The sequence below is a fragment of the Phyllobates terribilis genome, unplaced genomic scaffold (genome assembly GCF_046119375.1).
Source record: "Phyllobates terribilis strain yellow unplaced genomic scaffold, ASM4611937v1 Scaffold_7__3_contigs__length_470593459, whole genome shotgun sequence".
NCBI classification, from domain to species: Eukaryota; Metazoa; Chordata; class Amphibia; order Anura; family Dendrobatidae; genus Phyllobates; species Phyllobates terribilis.
Window position 1 is genome coordinate 144,018,298 of NW_027362767.1, and position 23,778 is coordinate 144,042,075.

A 23,778-nucleotide genomic window follows, 5' to 3' on the forward strand; every position below is an offset into this window, starting at 1 on the left:
TTGTCCAAATCCCAACCCAAAAGTGGGCAGTCTCGTCAGGTTTTGAGTGTTCCTCAACAAGACCAGTCATGATACAAGGATTTCTGACGCAGGACAGTGTATATGGCCCCCATGCCAGGCAGCCCTGTATGAACAAAGATACATCTCTGACCTATGTTAGTAGAAAAAAGACTCACAGCGGAGCATACCAAACGCTGAACCGCTGGAAATAACCGCCATCGAAACCTGCCAACCAGCTGATGTTCACCGCCGATACCAGCGCCTGGGCCGTAACATTGCTCACCATGTGCGGGCTGGTGCCTGAAGGTGAAAAGAAAGGTAAGAAATGATTAATTATCTTACAAATTTAATCATATGTACTTTGTAAACGTTTATATGGCTTTGGTCACAGCACTTATCATCAAGCTAATCTAAGTGTAGAATTTATCTTATGCTTCTATACACTCTCTGTCTGTGTGGTTTTTCATTATTGTTAGCTTGTTTCTCTTAAAGCTCAACTCTCCTGCACTCCTCCACAACAGATCTTGTAATAACTAGGCAGAGCTGAGCTGTGTTTGTTGCCTGCTGCTGATCACTGATGTGAAACTATAAATGCCGTTCTCCTGATGCATACAGCAGAAGATTATCTTCTGACATATGCATCAACAAAGCAGCATTTGCAGTATCACATCACTGATCCATCAGCAGCAAGGGACAAACACAGCTCAGCTATGCACTGCCTAGTTATTACAAGCTTATAATAAGCTCTGTTGTGGAGGAGTGCAGGAGAGTGGAGCTCAGCTTGGAACCAGCTAATAACAGCGTAGAAACAAACAGGCAGTGAAATTGATGTAGTTGGCAGAAGATAAAATTGATAATCTAGAAGACTGTAAAGGAGTACGATATATTCTATGTCAGAGGTGGAGGCAGAGCAGGCAGGCAGTAGCTGAGAGACACTACACTGTGCATGGTCAACCAGGAACACTGAGCCACACTAGGACGGTTCCAGTGTCAACTGGAGGGTAAATAGAGCCTGAAGGGGCCATCCTTTAGGGGGTGATATGTGCAAAATGGGCAGATTTAAAAATGAGTTCTTTGATTAGAAGTGAATAAATATATTTGTACATTATTATAAGACCAGATTGTAGTTTTTGTTGTATTTGGTACATAATCTAGTAAGAGACGCACATGTTAAGAAATTTAGATTTATTTTGTAAATATTCATTTAGTTTTCTTTTGTTTTTGCTAAAAAAAATTACTACTAATACATATTTTTTCTGATTGTGTATGGAGAGTGAAAATATTTAAAAAAAGGGTTAGAAACTAATGAACTAGAAAAAAAATACAATAGTAATAAATAAAATCACAATTTTGCTTCTTAGCCTTATCATAATACATCAGTAATAATAATTATAACATTTTATGATGATATTCTGAATCAGTAGCGTAGTGCGGGTTACCAACGCCCCAGGCAAGGCAAATATTTTGCTACCTTTAAAGGGAACCTGTCATCAGGATTTTGCAAAGTAAACTACAGGCAGTGTCATGTTGGGACTGTTAAACTGATTAAAATGATACCTGATGTGAAGAAATCCACCTTGTGGTTCTTGTGTAATCAGCGTTTGCAGTTTTGAGTTAATGAGATGCTCGTGCTCCGGGGCAGGCCTGCAGGCAGGGTCTTATCCTGGTGCTCTAGGCCAAATCAGCAAGAAAAGACATGCCCCCAGCGCTGAAACACAAGTATGTTCCTCAACGTACAGACAGCCAGAGGCAGTCCCTGCCTAAAGTCCCGCCCCGGAGCACAAGCATCTCATTAACTGCAAACACTGATTACACAAGAACCATAAGACGGATTTCTTCACCTCAGGTATCATTTTAATCAGTGCAGCAGGCCCAACATGATAATGCCAGTAGTTTACTTTGCAAAATCCTGCTGACAGGTTTCCTTTTAACCTATGAAGAGTTTGCACTTCCTGAGTCCATTCCTCTAGTCCAGTATTGAACCTCTTATTCCCCAAGCACATGAATTGTATTTTAAGAACATGCTGATATAATTATAGTTTGCCCTTTGACCTACTAGCTTTTTCTCCGTTTTCTTAAATAAGTCATAAAATGTTAAAAACAAAGATATCCTTTATTTTTTTTTTACATTCTATTTTTTTGTCACAAGTTATATCCCTAGCTCTATCACTAGTCTTATCCGTAACCCTAGTTTTCATTTTATTAGGTCTATCCCTAGCACTAACCATAGTTTTGTATGATATTACCCTAGCTCTATCCCTAACCTTAATTTTTGTGTTATTATCCTAGCTCTAGCCCCAACCTTGGTTTTTATTTTATCTCCCTAGCTCTATCCCTAGCATTGACCCTAGTTTTTATCTTATTACCCTAGCTCTAGCCGTAACTATGGTTTTTATATTACCCTAGCTCTATCCCTAGCCCTAACCCTAATTTTTGTGTTATTATCCTATCTCTAGCCCCAACCTTGGTTTTTATTTTATTTCCCTAGCTCTATCTCTAGCATTAACCCTAGTTTTTATTTTATTACCCTAGCTATAGCCGTAACTATAGTTTGTATATTACCCTAGCTCTATCCCTAGCCCCAACCCTAGCTGGGGTTAGAAAAAAGTTAACACAAAAGCAGCTATTAGCAATGAATGAAGACGGTATTGAATCAATCGAACATGATTCAATACTGTCTTAATTGATTAGCTGCTCATCTTCTGTCTCGTCGCTGCTTACGCAGGGCGCAGCAGTCGAGAGGAGTTTGCTGTAGGCTTCTGCACTCTGCATACAAATGTTTGTTTGATTGTTGTTGTTTTTTTTTTTTACAAATAGCGTAAGCGTGTAGTATATGTAACCTTTACACTGCTGTGACGCTGGCTATCGTCACTTCTAACGGACAAGCCGTGAGGCGGAGGAGTCAAGAAGTCCGGGGTCAAATGCCAAGAGTGTACGTCAAAGGCAGAGGGGCAAGACAAAAGAGTAAACGGGTCACAGTCCATAGTCAGCAGTCCAAAAGGATGCAGATGGATCAGGCAGCAAGAGATCCTGAACAGCAGAACACTAAAGCACAACGCACTCCACCGAGCAAAGCTACGACTGACAATGGTCTTAACGTTGCCAGTCAGCTAAATAGCTAAGCGATCACCCTGAAAGGATGACACCTGGAAGAAGTCCAGCAGGCCCAGTCTGTAACTGAGCTGCTGGGTAATCCTACATTTGCATGGGAATAACCAAGCATGCCCTAGCCCCTGATTGGGAGGCTGAACTATCCCCAATTAGCATGAGGATAGTCAGCACGCTCCAGTCTCTGATTGGGCGCCTGGGCTATCCCATTCACAATATTGATAGCCCAGTACGCCCCTGCCATCTATTGGGTGGCTGAGCTGTTACTCACTGCATCCCGAAGACACAGTGAACGATGGATTTGTGACAATTGCTGCATTTTAAATATGGTAAAAATAAATTTGGAGGAAACAGACTTATATGGGTTTTAAAATGCATATTTATTTATTAATTTTAATAAATAAATATGCATTTTAAAACCTATATAACTCTGTTTCCTCTAAATTTATTATGATACATAGGAGTTGGTGTCACCCGGGGACACACGGCACCCACTTGTGCCTTATTCACCGGATAGCGAGTATGTCATTGGCCTACTGTTTATTTATTTGAAATGCCCTTTAGGTTTTTATTTTAGCTACAGAAAACAAATAATTTAGCAAAGTAAATTTCCAAATGAACATGCTCACTTTCCAAATATGTCCATCATTTCATCAACCTAAAAGATATATTCCCATCAAGTGCATAGATAACTTACCCAAAACGAAGATGGCGGTGCGTGTACTGATGCTTGCCACATCGTTGGCTGCAGTGCACTCCCAATCGCCATGCTCCTCCTTGGTGAGTGGCCGAAACACCAAGCTGCCATTGATGTCCATTTGAGCAATGCTTTTTCCAGGAATCCCCAGCTGCAGCACAAAATAACTGTCTTAAGTCCAATTTACAGTGGATAAGCCAAAGACACTATTTCCACCAATAAAAGAAACAAGAGTGGTGGAAAGGTCTTGCACCGAGGAGGTTTTTCAGTTGCGGTCATGAAGAAGTGTGCAAACTTAGCTACTCAGATTGTAAGCTAGGAGTAAAGTGGGGACGAATGCTAAAAAAAAAAATAAGTTAATTGTTGCCTCCCAGTCTCACCTTAGTCCAGCTGATCATGGGCACAGGGTCTCCAGTTGCCGAGCAAGGAACTATCAGCTCTCTCCCAACATCCTGGAAATATTCGTCATTCGGGAACTCGATGAATGATGGAGGATCCTAGTGACAAGACAAACCATGAGATAAAGAAGTGGATCCATACAGTGACAGTGTACACTGCCTGGCGGTATACTGTACCTTTAAAATGACTATGGTGGGCAGCGACATGCCGGTTGTGCCATAGCTGTTATATGGGGTACATGTGTATGTGCCAGGAGCATCGTCATTACCCATGGCCACCACGATAGAGCCGTCCTCTTGTAAATACCATCCAGGAAACTAGGAAAGAGACCGAGAGGTCGTCAGCCCCGCCTCCATATGACACGCGAGAGGTCGTCAGCCCCGCCTCCATATGACACGCGAGAGGTCGTCAGCCCCGCCTCCATATGACACGCGAGAGGTCGTCAGCCCCGCCTCCATATGACACGCAAGAGGTCGTCAGCCCCGCCTCCATATGACACGCGAGAGGTCGTCAGCCCCGCCTCCATATGACACGCGAGAGGTCGTCAGCCCCGCCTCCATATCACACGCGAGAGGTCGTCAGCCCCGCCTCCATATCACACGCGAGAGGTTGTCAGCCCCGCCTCCATATCACACGCGAGAGGTTGTCAGCCCCGCCTCCATATCACACGCGAGAGGTTGTCAGCCCCGCCTCCATATCACACGCGAGAGGTTGTCAGCCCCGCCTCCATATCACACGCGAGAGGTTGTCAGCCCCGCCTCCATATCACACGCGAGAGGTTGTCAGCCCCGCCTCCATATCACACGCGAGAGGTTGTCAGCCCCGCCTCCATATCACACGCGAGAGGTTGTCAGCCCCGCCTCCATATGATACGCGAGAGGTTGTTAGACCCGCCTCCATATGATACACGAGAGGTTGTTAGACCCGCCTCCATATGACACGCGAGAGGTTGTCAGCCCCGTCTCCATATGATACGTGAGAGGTCAGCCCCGCCTCCATATGACACGAGAGAGGTTGTCAGCCCCGCCTCCATATCACACGCGAGAGGTTGTCAGCCCCAGCTCCATATCACACGCGAGAGGTTATTAGACCCGCCTCCAGCCTCTATATGATACGCGAGAGGTCAGCCCCGCCTCCATATCACACGCGAGAGGTCGTCAGCCCCGCCTCCATATCACACGCGAGAGGTCGTCAGCCCCGCCTCCATATCACACGCGAGAGGTCGTCAGCCCCGCCTCCATATCACACGCGAGAGGTCGTCAGCCCCGCCTCCATATCACACGCGAGAGGTCGTCAGCCCCGCCTCCATATCACACGCGAGAGGTCGTCAGCCCCGCCTCCATATCACACGCGAGAGGTCGTCAGCCCCGCCTCCATATCACACGCGAGAGGTTGTCAGCCCCGCCTCCATATGACACGCGAGAGGTTGTCAGCCCCGCCTCCATATCACACGCGAGAGGTTGTCAGCCCCGCCTCCATATCACACGCGAGAGGTTGTCAGCCCCGCCTCCATATCACACGCGAGAGGTTGTCAGCCCCGCCTCCATATCACACGCGAGAGGTTGTCAGCCCCGCCTCCATATCACACGCGAGAGGTTGTCAGCCCCAGCTCCATATCACACGCGAGAGGTTATTAGACCCGCCTCCAGCCTCTATATGATACGCGAGAGGTCGTCAGCCCCGCCTCCATATCACACGCGAGAGGTCGTCAGCCCCGCCTCCATATGACACGCGAGAGGTCGTCAGCCCCGCCTCCATATGACACGCGAGAGGTCGTCAGCCCCGCCTCCATATGACACGCGAGAGGTCGTCAGCCCCGCCTCCATATGACACGCGAGAGGTCGTCAGCCCCGCCTCCATATGACACGCGAGAGGTCGTCAGCCCCGCCTCCATATGACACGCGAGAGGTCGTCAGCCCCGCCTCCATATGACACGCGAGAGGTCGTCAGCCCCGCCTCCATATCACACGCGAGAGGTTGTCAGCCCCGCCTCCATATCACACGCGAGAGGTTGTCAGCCCCGCCTCCATATCACACGCGAGAGGTTGTCAGCCCCGCCTCCATATCACACGCGAGAGGTTGTCAGCCCCGCCTCCATATCACACGCGAGAGGTTGTCAGCCCCGCCTCCATATCACACGCGAGAGGTTGTCAGCCCCGCCTCCATATCACACGCGAGAGGTTGTCAGCCCCGCCTCCATATCACACGCGAGAGGTTGTCAGCCCCGCCTCCATATCACACGCGAAAGGTTGTCAGCCCCGCCTCCATATCACACGCGAGAGGTTGTTAGACCCGCCTCCATATGATACGCGAGAGGTTGTTAGACCCGCCTCCATATGATACGCGAGAGGTTGTTAGACCCGCCTCCATATGACACGCGAGAGGTTGTCAGCCCCGTCTCCATATGATACGTGAGAGGTCAGCCCCGCCTCCATATGACACGAGAGAGGTTGTCAGCCCCGCCTCCATATCACACGCGAGAGGTTGTCAGCCCCAGCTCCATATCACACGCGAGAGGTTATTAGACCCGCCTCCAGCCTCTATATCACACGCGAGAGGTCGTCAGCCCCGCCTCCATATGACACGCGAGAGGTCGTCAGCCCCGCCTCCATATGACACGCGAGAGGTCGTCAGCCCCGCCTCCATATGACACGCGAGAGGTCGTCAGCCCCGCCTCCATATGACACGCTAGAGGTCGTCAGCCCCGCCTCCATATGACACGCGAGAGGTCGTCAGCCCCGCCTCCATATGACACGCGAGAGGTCGTCAGCCCCGCCTCCATATGACACGCGAGAGGTCGTCAGCCCCGCCTCCATATGACACGCGAGAGGTCGTCAGCCCCGCCTCCATATGACACGCGAGAGGTCGTCAGCCCCGCCTCCATATGACACGCGAGAGGTTGTCAGCCCCGCCTCCATATGACACGCGAGAGGTTGTCAGCCCCGCCTCCATATGACACGCGAGAGGTTGTCAGCCCCGCCTCCATGTGACACGCGAGAGGTTGTCAGCCCCGCCTCCATGTGACACGCGAGAGGTTGTCAGCCCCGCCTCCATGTGACACGCGAGAGGTTGTCAGCCCCGCCTCCATGTGACACGCGAGAGGTTGTCAGCCCCGCCTCCATGTGACACGCGAGAGGTTGTCAGCCCCGCCTCCATGTGACACGCGAGAGGTTGTCAGCCCCGCCTCCATGTGACACGCGAGAGGTTGTCAGCCCCGCCTCCATGTGACACGCGAGAGGTTGTCAGCCCCGCCTCCATGTGACACGCGAGAGGTTGTCAGCCCCGCCTCCATATGACACGCGAGAGGTTGTTAGCCCCGCCTCCATATGACACGCGAGAGGTTGTCAGTCCCGCCTCCATGTGACACGCGAGAGGTTGTCAGCCCCGCCTCCATGTGACACGCGAGAGGTTGTCAGCCCCGCCTCCATGTGACACGCGAGAGGTTGTCAGCCCCGCCTCCATATGACACGCGAGAGGTTGTCAGCCCCGCCTCCATATGACACGCGAGAGGTTGTCAGCCCCGCCTCCATATGACACGCGAGAGGTTGTCAGCCCCGCCTCCATATGACACGCGAGAGGTTGTCAGCCCCGCCTCCATATGACACGCGAGAGGTTGTCAGCCCCGCCTCCATATGACACGCGAGAGGTTGTCAGCCCCGCCTCCATATGACACGCGAGAGGTTGTCAGCCCCGCCTCCATATGACACGCGAGAGGTTGTCAGCCACGCCTCCATATGACACGCGAGAGGTTGTCAGCCCCGCCTCCATATGACACACGAGAGGTTGTCAGCCCCGCCTCCATATGACACGCGAGAGGTTGTCAGCCCCGCCTCCATATGACACGCGAGAGGTTGTCAGCCCCGCCTCCATGTGACACGCGAGAGGTTGTCAGCCCCGCCTCCATGTGATACGCGAGAGGTTGTCAGCCCCGCCTCCATGTGATACGCGAGAGGTTGTCAGCCCCGCCTCCATATGACACGCGAGAGGTTATCAGCCCCGCCTCCATGTGATACGCGAGAGGTTGTCAGCCCCGCCTCCATGTGATACGCGAGAGGTTGTCAGCCCCGCCTCCATATGACACGCGAGAGGTTATCAGCCCCGCCTCCATGTGATACGCGAGAGGTTGTCAGCCCCGCCTCCATATGACACGCGAGAGGTTATCAGCCCCGCCTCCATGTGATACACGAGAGGTTGTCAGCCCCGCCTCCTGATTTTGAAGCCTCAGATAGTTTATACCTTGTCAAGATCTAGAGGAATCCCATCCTTGGTCCAGTTGACAAATAACAATGGTGGGTTGGCTCTGGTGGGGCACCGGATCACACCCGTCATTCCGATGGGCAGGAAGGTTTCTGGCGGCATATCAGTCACATAGGCGGGATCTAAGAAGAAAATGGTGATGTAACAAACCAAGCGTAACCAATGTAGAGATGAGGATGTCCATGCCGTGGCAGCAGGGCGCCAGTACATACGTAGCACAGTGAGGTAGGCGGAGGCAGATGGTGACTTCCACATCCCGTTACTGGGAATACAGGTGTATTTCCCAGAATCGTCTGGGGTGACCTGATGTAGCAGAAAACTTCCATCCACCAAGATCCGAACCCGCGACTGGAGGCTGCTGAAAGTAACAAAAGGAGGATGTAAGGGAGGATCCACTGCATGTAAGGGGCAACCAGAACCTGCACGTCACGGGGAGACTATTACACACAGCATTAGATGCAGCAGATAGCATCACACATGATGGGCTTAGATACAGCAGACAGTATCACACATCTCACCTGAGCAGATAGACGTTACTACTCCCGTGGAACCAGCTGTATGTGAGGTTGGCGGGGTAGGCCTCAGCCTGGCAGGTCAGAAAGGCGTCTTGTGAAACGTTCACGGTGATGTTTTCCGGAGGGACGACGATGATGGGCGGACCTACACAGAAAATACAGGAATGACGACAAAACATTTCTAGGGGGTCTTCTTGCCTTCCATATTATGTGGGGTCACTTAATACCTTGGACCAGGACACGGCTGGTGTGGGTCACCTCGCCCTCTTCACTAGCAGCATAACATGTGTAAGCACCGGCATGGGAGCGCTGCACCCCGACTATTCGTAATGACCCATTATTAACCTACGTGCATCAAGAGGGAGAAAAGATGGAAAAATCAGAAAAGAAACATTTATACATCAATCGATAATCGACAAGTCTACAATATAATATTTTCCATTTTCAGTCTTAAAACAAATGGTGGAGCTCTACTTTCCTATAATTAATGTGTCTGGTGAACACTCATAGTGCTGGCTATGCACTATAAAATAAGTGCAGTTACCAGCAGTCGACACTAGAGAGGGCCGGTGACACACAGATGGTGGCTTCCGCCATCCTCCGTATAATGCGCCCCAGTCGCCTATTGTTAAAAGGGAGGAAGACAATGCAAGCTCTGAGTATACAGGGCGATACTGGGACCGCACAGCTGACTTCCAAAAACAACAGCGGATTAGTGTTTACTGTCTGCAGCGTGACTCCATCCCACTGCAGTGCAGCCAAGAAAGGGTGTGCTGTGTACATATGGCCTCACACCTGCGGTACCCGTTACTGGAAGCCACTGTCCCCACAATGTCTTCCCAGAGACTTCCAATAGTATTAACATGATACAGGGTAACAAAAAAAAATTACAACCGTCAGGAAAAAATTTCACTAAAACCACTTGACAGGATGTGTGATTGGATTTAGTGCTGTATCACGGCCGCCTGTCCATAATGTTCAGTTGTGCAAGTGCATTTAATAGCAATAAAGAAGGCTCATTAAACCACGTGTAGACCTAGCTAAGCAGGCGCTGTGCTCTGACAGCTGCCCCCTCCCATGCTATTAATAACAGTAAAGCATGAGATACTCAGAAAACCACAAGGAAGACCTAATAAAGCAGGGTCAGACCACCTACAACTGCTCCCTCCCACAGCATGGGCGGAGCTCTGACAACTGCTCCCTCCCACAGCATGGGCGGAGCTCTGACAACTGCTCCCTCCCACAGTATGGGCGGAGCTCTGACAACTGCTCCCTCCCACAGCATGGGCGGAGCTCTGACACCTGCTCCCTCCTACAGCATGGGCGGAGCTCTGACACCTGCTCCCTCCCACAGCATGGGCGGAGCTCTGACAACTGCTCCCTCCCACAGCATGGGCGGAGCTCTGACAACTGCTCCCTCCCACAGCATGGGCGGAGCTCTGACAACTGCTCCCTCCCACAGCATGGGCGGAGCTCTGACACCTGCTCCCTCCTACAGCATGGGCGGAGCTCTGACACCTGCTCCCTCCCACAGCATGGGCGGAGCTGACAACTGCTCCCTCCCCACAGCATGGGCGGAGCTCTGACAACTGCTCCCTCCCACAGCATGGGCGGAGCTCTGACAACTGCCCCCCCCACAGCATGGGCGGAGCTCTGACAACTGCTCCCTCCCACAGCATGGGCGGAGCTCTGACACCTGCTCCCTCCTACAGCATGGGCGGAGCTCTGACACCTGCTCCCTCCCACAGCATGGGCGGAGCTGACAACTGCTCCCTCCCACAGCATGGGCGGAGCTCTGACAACTGCTCCCTCCCACAGCATGGGCGGAGCTCTGACAACTGCTCCCCCCCACAGCATGGGCAGAGCTCTGACAACTGTTCCCTCCCACAGCATGGGCGGAGCTCTGACAACAGCTCCCTCCCACGCTCAGCGTCTTAATAGCAGTAAGGCATGTCGAACTCCTAAAACTACATGTAGAAATAAGAAGGGTTGTGGTTCTGACAAATACTCTGTCCCACACTTAGCGCCTTTGTGAATCTCCTGACTTGCCTGGATCTTGTCTCCACTTGGTATATTGACATTATTCTGCTTCCAGGAGACCACCGGCTGCGGATTCCCATTGGCAACACACGTGAGAGTCAAGGTGTCTCCAATACGAACCTCTACGTACGTGGGCGGAGTCTCAATGAAAGAAGGCGGGGCTGCGAAAGAAAAAAATGAAAAAAGTGTAAATGGAGTATGTTAAAATGTTGCATAACGGAAGGAGAAGGTGAATAGGTTGAGATGGAGCGATGCTATATAAGCACTCTGTATTAAAAGTTACGTTTTTACACCCTATGTAAAATTATGCATAAATATATCTACCCATTTATGTAGTGATAAATCCTTGCCTGACACTCCAGCATGATGGCCATATTGGTTTTTACCCAGCTTTCCTACATAATCTCCCATCGAGCACATCTGGGACGTCATTGGTCACAAAATTGCAAAAGAAGCTGCCAGCAGCAGACCTTGATGATCTGCTGAAGTGCATTGAGCGGCAGAACCTTCCTCAGACAACCATTAATATCCTCACGGATAGCACCCGAGGCTGTAAGTGCAGGGGTTTTTGCATGTGGTGCTCATACTCAATAATGAATAAATTGAGATATTATGAAAATTTTGCTTTCGTTATTTGCACATCTTAACCCTGTGGTTTCCATGATCCCACAACTTTTTTTTCTTAGTGTTGTAATTTCAATGTTGAGGAGTTCTGAGGGGTAACGTTTCTCCTTGTGGAGAGTGACATACCGACTCTGGCATGCCGACGTAAGGAGGCTTATTCGCCTTCCAATGCTCCTCAGGGAAATTTAATATGCAAATTGCCTCTTCAGAGAAAAAGAGGACTTGAACTCAGTAGCACCACCTATTGGAAGCAGCAATCCTACAAGTCACAATCAACCCTTTAACGAGTCTTGCCATATGACTTAGGATAAAAGCCAAATCAGAATCTCAATTTGCAGACAGTGTTTCGGGATATTGCACCCTCGTCAGTGCAAAGTATGAGAACTGATTTGGCTAGGTGAGAGGCTCTGGACTGAGGTCTAAGGGGTAGCGTTTCTCCATGTGAAGAGTGACACACCAGCTCTGGCATGCCAATGTAAGGAGGCTTATTCGCAGTTCAATGCTCCTCTGGGAATTTTAAATTGCAATTTGAATATTAATGTTGAGGAGTGTAATTATTGTTATGCATCAGTCTCGGCTTCTGGCCCGGTTCTGCTCCCTTCCCATATGCTTTGCTCCATGTCGGGCTTTATAAGTTGCCTCAGTGACATCAACAACCAAGGCCTTTTAAGGTCTACTTAGACACACCTGAGGTGTCTGAGATTGTAATGTGTTCAGTTGCTGTTGGTTTGAAGATTGCCACCATCTGGTCAGACTCCAGTGACTTCTGTTTGCATACGTGTTCTGCTTTAATCTCCTCTTCATCTGTCCTCCTGGTTCAGTGGCTTCTGGTGTGTCCTGCAATTGTCTGATGTCCAGGTCTTTACTGTTGACTGTGCCCTCCAACCTGCTGTGCCAACACCCCAAGTCCATGTGTCCATCCTGACTTGCAGCTTCACGAATCCATCTCACCAGGTGAGGTCTAACAATTCTATGTATACAGCTGGTATAATCTGGGCGTTGTGTTATACATTGGGCATCGTCTGTATATATTTATATACAGTGCGGAAAATAAGTATTTGATCACCTACCAACCAACAAGAATTCTGCCTCTCACAGACTTGTCAATTTTTCTTTAGGAAGCCCTCCTACTCTGCACTCATTACCTGTATTAAGTGCACCTGTTTGAACTTGTTACCTGTATACAAGACACCTGTCCACACACTCAATCACACTTCAACCTCTCCACCATGGCCAAGACCAAAGAGCTGTCTAAGGACACCAGGGACAAAATTGTAGACCTGTACAAGGCTGGGATGGGCTCCAGGAAAATAGGCAAGCAGCTTGTTGAGAAGGCAACAACTGTTAGCGCAATTATTAGAAAATGGAAGAAACACAGGATGACTGTCAATCTTTCTCGGTCTGGTGCTCCATGCAAGGTCTCGTCTTGTGGGGGTAAGGATGATTCTGAGAAAGGCCTGGAATCAGCCCAGAACTACACAGGAGGACCTGGTCAATGACCTGAAGAGAGCTGGGACCACAGTCTCAAACATTACCGTTAGTAACACTACGCCGTCATGGATTAAAATCCTGCAGGGCATGCAAAATCCCCCTGCTCACGTCAGCACATATCCAGACGTTTGCCAATGACCATCTGAATGATCCAGAGGAGGCATGGGAGAAGGTCATGTGGTCAGATGAGACTAAAATATAACTGTTTGGTATCAACTCCACTCGCCGTGTTTAGAGGATGAAGAAGGATGAGTACAACCCCAAGAACACCATCCCAACCGTGAAGCATGGTGGAGGAAACATCATACTTCGGGGGTGCTTTTATGCAAAGGGGACAGGATGACTGCACAGCATAGAAAGGAGGATAAATGGGTCATGTATGGTGAGATTTTGGCCAACAACCTCCTTCCCTCTGGAGGAGCATTTAAGATGGTTCATGACTGGGTCTTCCAGCATGACAATGACCAGAAACACACAGCCAGGGCCACTAAGGAGTGGCTCCGTAAGAAGTATTTCAAGGTCCTGGAGTGGCCTAGCCAGTATCCAGACCTGAATCTAATAGAAAATCTTTGGAGAGAGCTGAAACTCAATGTTGGCCAGCGACAGCCCCGAAACCTGAAAGATCTGGAGAAGATCTGTATGGAGGAGTGGGCCAAAATCCCTGCTGGAGTGTGTGCAAACCTGGTCAAGAACTACCGGAAACATCTGACCTGTGTAATTGTAACAAAGGTTTCTGTACCAAATATTAAGTTCTGTTTTTCTATTGTATCAAATACGTATTTCATACAATAAAATGCAAATTAACTATGTAAAAATCATACAATGTGATTTTCTGGATATTTTTAAAGATTCTGTCTCTCACAGATGAAGTGTACCTATAAATATTACAGACCTCTCCATTCTTTGTAGGTGGGAAAATGTGCAAAATCGTCAGTGTATCAAATACTTATTTTCCCCACTGTGTGTACAGCTGGTATAACCGGGGCATCTTCTATATATAATTATATACAGGTGCATCTCACTAAATTAAAATACAGTATCAGCAAAAAGTTAATTTATTTCAGTTCTTCAATACAAAAAGTGAAACTCCTATATTATATAGAGTCATTACACACAGAGGGATCTATTATATAGAGTCATTACACACAGAGGGATCTATTATATAGAGTCATTACACACAGAGTGATCTATTATATAGAGTCATTACACACAGAGGGATCTATTATATAGAGTCATTACACACAGAGTGATCTATTATATAGAGTCATTACACACAGAGGGATCTATTATATAGAGTCATTACACACAGAGGGATCTATTATATAGAGTCATTACACACAGAGGGATCTATTATATAGAGTCATTACACACAGAGGGATCTATTATATAGAGTCATTACACACAGAGTGATCTATTATATAGAGTCATTACACACAGAGGGATCTATTATATAGAGTCATTACACACAGAGGGATCTATTATATAGAGTCATTACACACAGAGTGATCTATTATAGAGTCATTACACACAGAGTGATCTATTATATAGAGTCATTACACACAGAGTGATCTATTATATAGAGTCATTACACACAGAGGGATCTATTATATAGAGTCATTACACACAGAGGGATCTATTATATAGAGTCATTACACACAGAGGGATCTATTATATACAGTCATTACACACAGAGGGATCTATTATATAGAGTCATTACACACAGAGGGATCTATTATATAGAGTCATTACACACAGAGGGATCTATTATATAGAGTCATTACACACAGAGGGATCTATTATATAGAGTCATTACACACAGAGTGATCTATTATATAGAGTCATTACACACAGAGTGATCTATTATATAGAGTCATTACACACAGAGGGATCTATTATATACAGTCATTACACACAGAGGGATCTATTATATAGAGTCATTACACACAGAGGGATCTATTATATACAGTCATTACACACAGAGGGATCTATTATATAGAGTCATTACACACAGAGGGGTCTATTATATACAGTCATTACACACAGAGGGATCTATTATATAGAGTCATTACACACAGAGTGATCTATTATATAGAGTCATTACACACAGAGGGATCTATTATATAGAGTCATTACACACAGAGGGATCTATTATGTAGAGTCATTACACACAGAGGGATCTATTTCACGTGTTTATTTCTCTGAATGTTGATGATTATGGCTTACAGCTAATGAAAACACAAAAGTCATTATCTCAATAAACTAAAATATGTACAGCTGGTATAACCTGGGCATCTCTTGTATATAAATTATATATGTACTGCTGGTTTAACCTGGGTATCTCGTACACTGCTCAAAAAAATAAAGGGAACACTTAAACAACAGAATAAAACTCCAAGTAAATCAAACTTCTGTGAAATCAAACTGTCCACTTAGGAAGCAACACTGATTGACAATCAATTTCACATGCTGGTGTGCAAATGGAATAGACAATAGATGGAAATTATTGGCAATTATCAAGACACCCTCAATAAAGGAGTGGTTCTGCAGGTGGGGACCACAGACCACATCTCATTACCAATGCTTTCTGGCTGATGTTTTGGTCACTTTTGAATGTTGGTTGTGCTTTCACATTCGTGGTAGCATGAGACGGACTCTACAACCCACAGAAGTTGCTCAGGTAGTGCAGCTCATCCAGGATGGCACATCAATGCGAGCTGTGGCAAGAAGGTTTGCTGTGTCTGTCAGCGTAGTGTCCAGAGGCTGGAGGCTCTACCAGGAAACAGGCCAGTACACCAGGAGACGTGGAGGGGGCCGTAGGAGGGCAACAACCCAGCAGCAGGACCGCTACCTCCACCTTTGTGCAAGGAGGAACAGGAGGAGCACTGCCAGAGCCCTGCAAAATGACCTCCAGCAGGCCACAAATGTGCATGTGTCTGCACAAATGGTTATAAACCGACTCCATGAGGGTGGTATGAGGGCCCGACGTCCACAGATGGGGGTTGTGCTCACAGCCCAACACCGTGCAGGACGCTTGGCATTTGTCACAGAACACCAGGATTGGCAAAGTCGCCTCTGCAGCCCTGTGCTCTTCACAGATGAAAGCAGGTTCACACTGAGCACATGTGACAGACGTGACAGAGTCTGGAGACGTCGTGGAGAGCGATCTGCTGCCTGCAACATCCTTCAGCATGACCGGTTTGGCAGTGGGTCAGTAATGGTGTGGGGTGGCATTTCTTTGGAGGGTCGCACAGCCCTCCATGTGCTCGCCAGAGGTAGCCTGACTGCCATTAGGTACCGAGATGAGATCCTCAGACCCCTTGTGAGACCATATGCTGGTGCAGTTGGCCCTGGGTTCCTCCTAATGCAGGACAATGCCAGACCTCATGTGGCTGGAGTGTGTCAGCAGTTCCTGCAAGATGAAGGCATTGAAGCTATGGACTGGCCGCCCGTTCCCCAGACCTGAATCCAATTGAGCACATCTGGGACATCATGTCACGCTCCATCCACCAACGTCACGTTGCACCACAGACTGTCCAGGAGTTGGTGGATGCTTTAGTCCAGGTCTGGGAGGAGATCCCACAGGAGACCATCAGCAACCTCATCAGGAGCATGCCCAGGCGTTGTAGGGAGGTCATACAGGCACGTGGAGGCCACACACAGTACTGAGCCTCATCAGGAGCATGCCCAGGCGTTGTAGGGAGGTCATACAGGCACGTGGAGGCCACACACAATACTCAGCCTCATCAGGAGCATGCCCAGGCGTTGTAGGGAGGTCATACAGGCACGTGGAGGCCACACACAATACTGAGCCTCATCAGGAGCATGCCCAGGCGTTGTAGGGAGGTCATACAGGCACGTGGAGGCCACACACAATACTCAGCCTCATCAGGAGCATGCCCAGGCGTTGTAGGGAGGTCATACAGGCACGTGGAGGCCACACACAATACTCAGCCTCATCAGGAGCATGCCCAGGCGTTGTAGGGAGGTCATACAGGCACGTGGAGGCCACACACAATACTCAGCCTCATCAGGAGCATGCCCAGGCGTTGTAGGGAGGTCATACAGGCACGTGGAGGCCACACACAATACTCAGCCTCATCAGGAGCATGCCCAGGCGTTGTAGGGAGGTCATACAGGCACGTGGAGGCCACACACAATACTCAGCCTCATCAGGAGCATGCCCAGGCGTTGTAGGGAGGTCATACAGGCACGTGGAGGCCACACACAATACTCAGCCTCATCAGGAGCATGCCCAGGCGTTGTAGGGAGGTCATACAGGCACGTGGAGGCCACACACACAATACTGAGCCTCATCAGGAGCATGCCCAGGCATTGTAGGGAGGTCATACAGGCACGTGGAGACCACACACAATACTCAGCCTCATCAGGAGCATGCCCAGGCGTTGTAGGGAGGTCATACAGGCACGTGGAGGCCACACACAATACTCAGCCTCATCAGGAGCATGCCCAGGCGTTGTAGGGAGGTCATACAGGCACGTGGAGACCACACACAATACTGAGCCTCATTTTGACTTGTTTTAAGGATATTACATCAAAGTTGGATCAGCCTGTAGTGTGTTTTTCCACTTTAATTTTGGGGGTGACTCCAAATCCAGGCCTCCATTGGTTGATAAATTTGATTTCCATTGATGATTTTTGTGTGATTTTGTTGTCAGCACATTCAGCTTTGTACAGAACAAAGTATTCAATGAGAATATTTCATTCATTCATTCAGATCTAGGATGTGTTATTTCAGTGTTCCCTTTATTTTTTTGAGCAGTGTATATAAATTATATATGTACCGCTGGTATAACCTGGGCATCTCTTGTATATAAATTATATATGTACAGCTGGTATAACCTGGGAATATCCTGTATATAATTATATATGTACAGCTGGTATAACCTGGGTATCTCCTGTATATAATTATATATGTACCGCTGGTATAACATGGGCATCTCCTGTATATAATTATATATGTACAGCTGGTATAACCTGAGCATCTCCTGTATATAATTATATATGTCCAGCTGGTATAACCTGGGCATGTTCTGTATATAATTATATATGTCCAGCTGGTATAACCTGAGCATCTCCTGTATATAATTATATACGTACCACTGGTATAACCTGAGCATCTCCTGTATATAATTATATATGTCCAGCTGGTATAACCTGGGCATGTTCTGTATATAATTATATATGTCCAGCTGGTATAACCTGGGCATGTTTTGTATATAATTATATATGTCCAGCTGGTATAACCTGAGCATCTCCTGTATATAATTATATACGTACCACTGGTATAACCTGAGCATCTCCTGTATATAATTATATATGTCCAGCTGGTATAACCTGGGCATGTTCTGTATATAATTATATATGTCCAGCTGGTATAACCTGAGCATCTCCTGTATATAATTATATACGTACAGCTGGTATAACCTGGGCATCTCCTGTATATAATTATATATGTACAGCTGGTATAACCTGGACATCTCCTGTATATAATTATATATGTACTGCTGGTATAACCTGAGCATCTCCTGTATATAATTATATATGTACAGCTGGTATAACCTGGGCATCTTCTGTATATAATTATATACGTACAGCTGGTATAACCTGGGCATCTCCTGTATATAATTATATACGTACAGCTGGTATAACCTGGGCATCTCCTGTATATAATTATATACGTACAGCTGGTATAACCTGGGCATCTCCTGTATATAATTATATATGTACAGCTGGTATAACCTGGGCATCTCCTGTATATAATTATATATGTACAGCTGGTATAACCTGGGCATCTCCTGTATATAATTATATATGTACAGCTGGTATAACCTGGGCATTGTCCTGTATATAATTATATATGTACAGCTGGTATAACCTGGGCATCTCCTGTATATAATTATATATGTACAGCTGGTATAACCTGGGCATCTTCTGTATATAATTATATATGTACTGCTGGTATAACCTGGGCATCTTCTGTATATAATTATATATGTACTGCTGGTATAACCTGGGCATCTTCTGTATATAATTATATATGTACAGCTGGTATAACCTGGGCATCTTCTGTATATAATTATATATGTACAGCTGGTATAACCTGGGCATCTCCTGTATATAATTATATATGTACAGCTGGTATAACCTGGGCATCTTCTGTATATAATTATATATGTACTGCTGGTATATGTTATTACAGCACAGGCCCACAGGAATAGAGCGGTATAAGGCGTGCACTTTAGGTATCCTGTTGTGTACCGCAGCTGGCACATTACCGCTATGCTCCAGGCCCTGCACTGTTTGCTGGTTATTGCTGTATTTTGTAAGCAATTTAAAAAAACATAACATGCCGCCTGTGGGCGCACATGCTGCACTGGGTGGAGAGGGAAGAGTTAATCGGTATGTGTCTAGACTGGCAGCCTCTTGTGGACACGTTTCTCCTGGAGGTGATCTACACAGTTTACACAGATGTGCTTGGTGGGAAGTAATTCATGCAAGTTCACCTGAGCCGGCGCCAAATAAAATCACACTAGTGACAGCTAAAATCCAACAAGTTGTATAGGGGGCGCCATCCCTTTACATAAAACAATACATTCCATCAAATAACATGGCTCAAAAGTCTCGGAAAACAGTCAGCGACCCATGCTATGTGCTCAGATTTGGGTAGTGCCGAGCCTCTCTGACCTTTGTCACTCCAGAAACATTGGAAGCACCCTGTGAAATCATGCCAGTTTACATCTCAGCCGGCTTTATTAATCAGATTTTTGAAAAAAAAAAAAAATTATATATATATATATATATATATATACACACACACACACACACACACACACACACACACACACATACACACATACACACATACACACACATACACTGCTCAAAAAAAATAAAGGGAACACTTAAACAACGGAATATAACTCCAAGTAACTCAAACTTCTGTGAAATCAAACTGTCCACTTAGGAAGCAACACTGATTGACAATCAATTTCACATGCTGGTGTGCAAATGGAATAGACAATAGATGGAAATTATTGGCAATTATCAAGACACCCTCAATAAAGGAGTGGTTCTGCAGGTGGGGACCACAGACCACATCTCAGTACCAATGCTTTCTGGCTGAAGTTTCGGTCACTTTTGAATGTTGGTTGTGCTTTCACACTCGTGGTAGCATGAGACGGACTCTACAACCCACAGAAGTTGCTCAGGTAGTGCAGCTCATCCAGGATGGCACATCAATGAGAGCTGTGGCAAGAAGGTTTGCTGTGTCTGTCAGCGTAGTGTCCCGAGGCTGGAGGCTCTACCAGGAAACAGGCCAGTACACAAGGAGACATGGAGGGGGCCGTAGGAGGGCAACAACCCAGTAGCAGGACCGCTACCTCCGCCTTTGTGCAAGGAGGAACAGGAGGAGTACTGCCAGAGCCCTGCAAAATGCCCTCCAGCAGGCCACAAATGTGCATGTGTCTGCACAAACGGTTAGAAACCGACTCCATGAGGGTGGTATGAGGGCCCGACGTCCACAGATGGAGGTTGTGCTCACAGCCCAACACCGTGCAGGACGCTTGGCATTTGTCACAGAACACCAGGATTGGCAAAGTCGCCACTGGCACCCTGTGCTCTTCACAGATGAAAGCAGGTTCACACTGAGCACATGTGACAGACGTGACAGAGTCTGGAGACGCCGTGGAGAGCGATCTGCTGCCTGCAACCTCCTTCAGCATGACCGGTTTGGCAGTGGGTCAGTAATGGTGTGGGGTGGCATTTCTTTGGAGGGCCACACAGCCCTCCATGTGCTCGCCAGAGGTAGCCTGACTGCCATTAGGTACTGAGATGAGATCCTCAGACCCCTTGTGAGACCATATGCTGGTGCGGTTGGCCCTGGGTTCCTCCTAATGCAGGACAATGCCAGACCTCATGTGGCTGGAGTGTGTCAGCAGTTCCTGCAGGATGAAGGCATTGAAGCTATGGACTGGCTCGCCCGTTCCCCAGACCTGAATCCGATTGAGCACATTTGGGACATCATGTCTCGCTCCATCCACCAACGTCACATTGCACCACAGACTGTCCAGGAGTTGGCGGATGCTTTAGTCCAGGTCTGGGAGGAGACCCCAGAGGAGACCATCCGCAACCTCATCAGGAGCATGCCCAGGCGTTGTAGGGAGGTCATACAGGCAGGTGGAGGCCACACACAATACTCAGCCTCATCAGGAGCATGCCCAGGCATTGTAGGGAGGTCATACAGACACGTGGAGGCCTGTTCCCTTTATTTTTTTGAGCAGTGTAGATACACAGAGATACTACCTACTAGGCCGGAAGTTTAAGTTGGTGTCAGTCTATGCCCTGTTGAGATGGTTGAGGGAAAAGAGGGGTAAAAATGCCAGGTTAACTAGATGGTTCCTAGATCTTCAGGACTTCAACTTTCACGTAGAGCATAAGCCCAGGAGGTTACACGAGAATGCTGATGCCCTTTCTAGAATTCCCTGTCTGGTATCGGAAGGTGCCCAAACCCCCGGCTTTGGGCAGAGGGGGGGAATATGTGACAGAGTCACTGGTATGTTGAGGGGAGGTATGTGTCGCACAGGTTGCTAGCCTGTGTGAACTGAAACCAATAACTTTCTGCCAGCATGTTATATGCTGGAGGGTTGACTCACTTAAAGGGCGTGGTTTTAGGGGAATCACAAAGATGGGAGGGATGTCATTCCCCATACCTCCACCTCAGGGTGTGGCTGAGCAGCCTTTAAATGTTCAGTCCTGTTTTTTTTCTCTGTGTTGGGGTTGGAGAGGCAAGGTCTCCAGACTGGACAGCCATAGCTCAGGAGGGAGCTGAAGGCTGGACAGAACCTGTGTGGGCGAACCGCACACACATATATGGACTCTGCTACAGTTTATCTTTTGTTTTGTTGTTTTGCCAAGGAAGGCCATGTTTATTTTGCTGGAGTGCAGAGCTCTGTGTTGTTAATAAAGCCTGCAAAGAAAACCTGGGTTCCTGAGTCTACTTCCGGAAGTGGCCGAGCGAGTCGTCCTAACACAGTTGGTGTGAGAGTGCTGGCAAGGTTCCAGGAACACATGTACCTGCCACAGAGACCGGTGGATGTCCTGGGTGAAGGCCGCCAGCCAGCCAGAGAAGTCCAGCAGCATGGAGGAGCTTATTAAGCACCTGGTACAGAGCCAACAACAGATGCACCAACAGCACTTGCAGAGCCAGCAGAGCATGCAGCAGAGCCAGCAGCAGCATCAGGAGACAACCAAACTGTTGATGCAACAGATCCAGTTGCAGCAAAAGTCACAGCACCAGCAGGAGCAACAAAAGCACCAGCAAGAGCAGCAATAGCAGATATAGCTTCTGGCGGACGCCATCCAGGGCAGAGCAACCACCCCATCTCCCCAGGGCCGACTGATGACTCCCACATCAGGAAGGCAGTAAGACGGGCCATGCAGACGATGACCCCGGGGATGATGTAGAAGCCTTTCTGACAGTCTTTGAGAGGGTGGCTGATGGGGAGAGACTTCCACCAGAACAGTGGGCAGAGGTTCTGGCGCCATATTACGACTTGGCACTGCAGGATGGCAAGGAATACGCCAAGCAAAAGACAGATCTTAGCACGCCTGGGAGTGAATATGGCGGTGAGAGCCCAACGAGTGTGGCGCCCTGCTGTGCATTGGTGCCACAGATCCCAGAGGGGTGCATGGATGGACTTCTCCACAAGAGGCCCTCATAGCATTCACACACCTCCACCCTACCACCTCAGACCACCAGAGGGAGCCCAGATAGGGATATATATACTGGAGGGTGGAGTTAGGCAGGCAGTCTAGAGAACAGTTTCCTCAGGGGACAGAGCTAGTTCCAGTTCCTGCAGAAGATGAGCCTGAGAGAGGTCAGTCTGCAGTGGAGCTCAGTCAGTTCCTCTAGAGAGAGTTAAGACTCAGTGAGCTCAGATTAGTGAGCCAGGAGCGTGCCGACGCTCAGAGAGCGGCGAAGAGTAGCGAGGCCTACTGCCCATGTGAAGCCTAGTGAGGGCCGCGAGCGTGGCCGAAGGCAAGTGGAGTAAGCAAGCAACATAGAGGGGCAGAGGAGCTTAACCAGCTCACCCCAAAACCATTTACCGGACACCGGGTCCACGCCTACAGGGGGCCTATATCCCCAGCAGGAATAACCGGAACCCCTAGAGAACTATACATCCCAGGTTCACCAGAAGCGGATTGTTATACCAGGGCCAGGAGTCACGGAGGCCCAAGAGACCAGAGAGTGTGACCTCCAACAGAAGGCCCTACCACCAGGTTAACAGGTGCAAGACAGAGACCAAGTTAGGCCTAGCTCCAGGCAGGCCAGAAACTCATCCAAGAAAGGCAAGGAACAGGAGGCCCTATACCCGCACACTGGGGAGAATCCTGATATGCAACCTTCACCCTGAAGTACCCTGGACCGTGCCAGAAACACCACCAGTAAAGGTACTGAAGTGAACTGTTGTGTGTGCCTATTTTTCCTCTGACCCGGCTGGGTCCCCTCTGTACTGCATCCTTCACGTATACTGCCCTGAGGCCCCGCTCCACCTGTGGGGAGTCGTACCAACTAAGCTGCCTAAACACCGGCCTCAGAGGACTGTCACAGCGCTGGTAATCCTCACC

General features: G+C 48.4%; 1 protein-coding gene across 6 annotated transcripts in view; it reads right to left on the minus strand.

The window, feature by feature from the left end:
* IGSF9 (immunoglobulin superfamily member 9) overlaps window positions 1-23,778 on the minus strand; it is a 143,505-nt gene that overhangs the window by 86,821 nt on the left and 32,906 nt on the right. For 4 of the 6 annotated variants that reach the window (XM_073639367.1, XM_073639365.1, XM_073639362.1 and 1 more), the window contains 9 exons: window positions 11,026-11,177; window positions 9,204-9,321; window positions 8,980-9,121; window positions 8,674-8,819; window positions 8,441-8,583; window positions 4,381-4,521; window positions 4,186-4,302; window positions 3,806-3,956; window positions 177-300 (listed from right to left, as the gene is read on the minus strand). In XM_073639367.1, coding sequence (XP_073495468.1) covers window positions 177-300; window positions 3,806-3,956; window positions 4,186-4,302; window positions 4,381-4,521; window positions 8,441-8,583; window positions 8,674-8,819; window positions 8,980-9,121; window positions 9,204-9,321; window positions 11,026-11,177 — 1,234 coding nt within the window. The remainder of the gene's footprint in view (window positions 1-176; window positions 301-3,805; window positions 3,957-4,185; window positions 4,303-4,380; window positions 4,522-8,440; window positions 8,584-8,673; window positions 8,820-8,979; window positions 9,122-9,203; window positions 9,322-11,025; window positions 11,178-23,778) is intronic. The other 2 variants (XM_073639363.1, XM_073639364.1) reach the window with 2 other exon arrangements.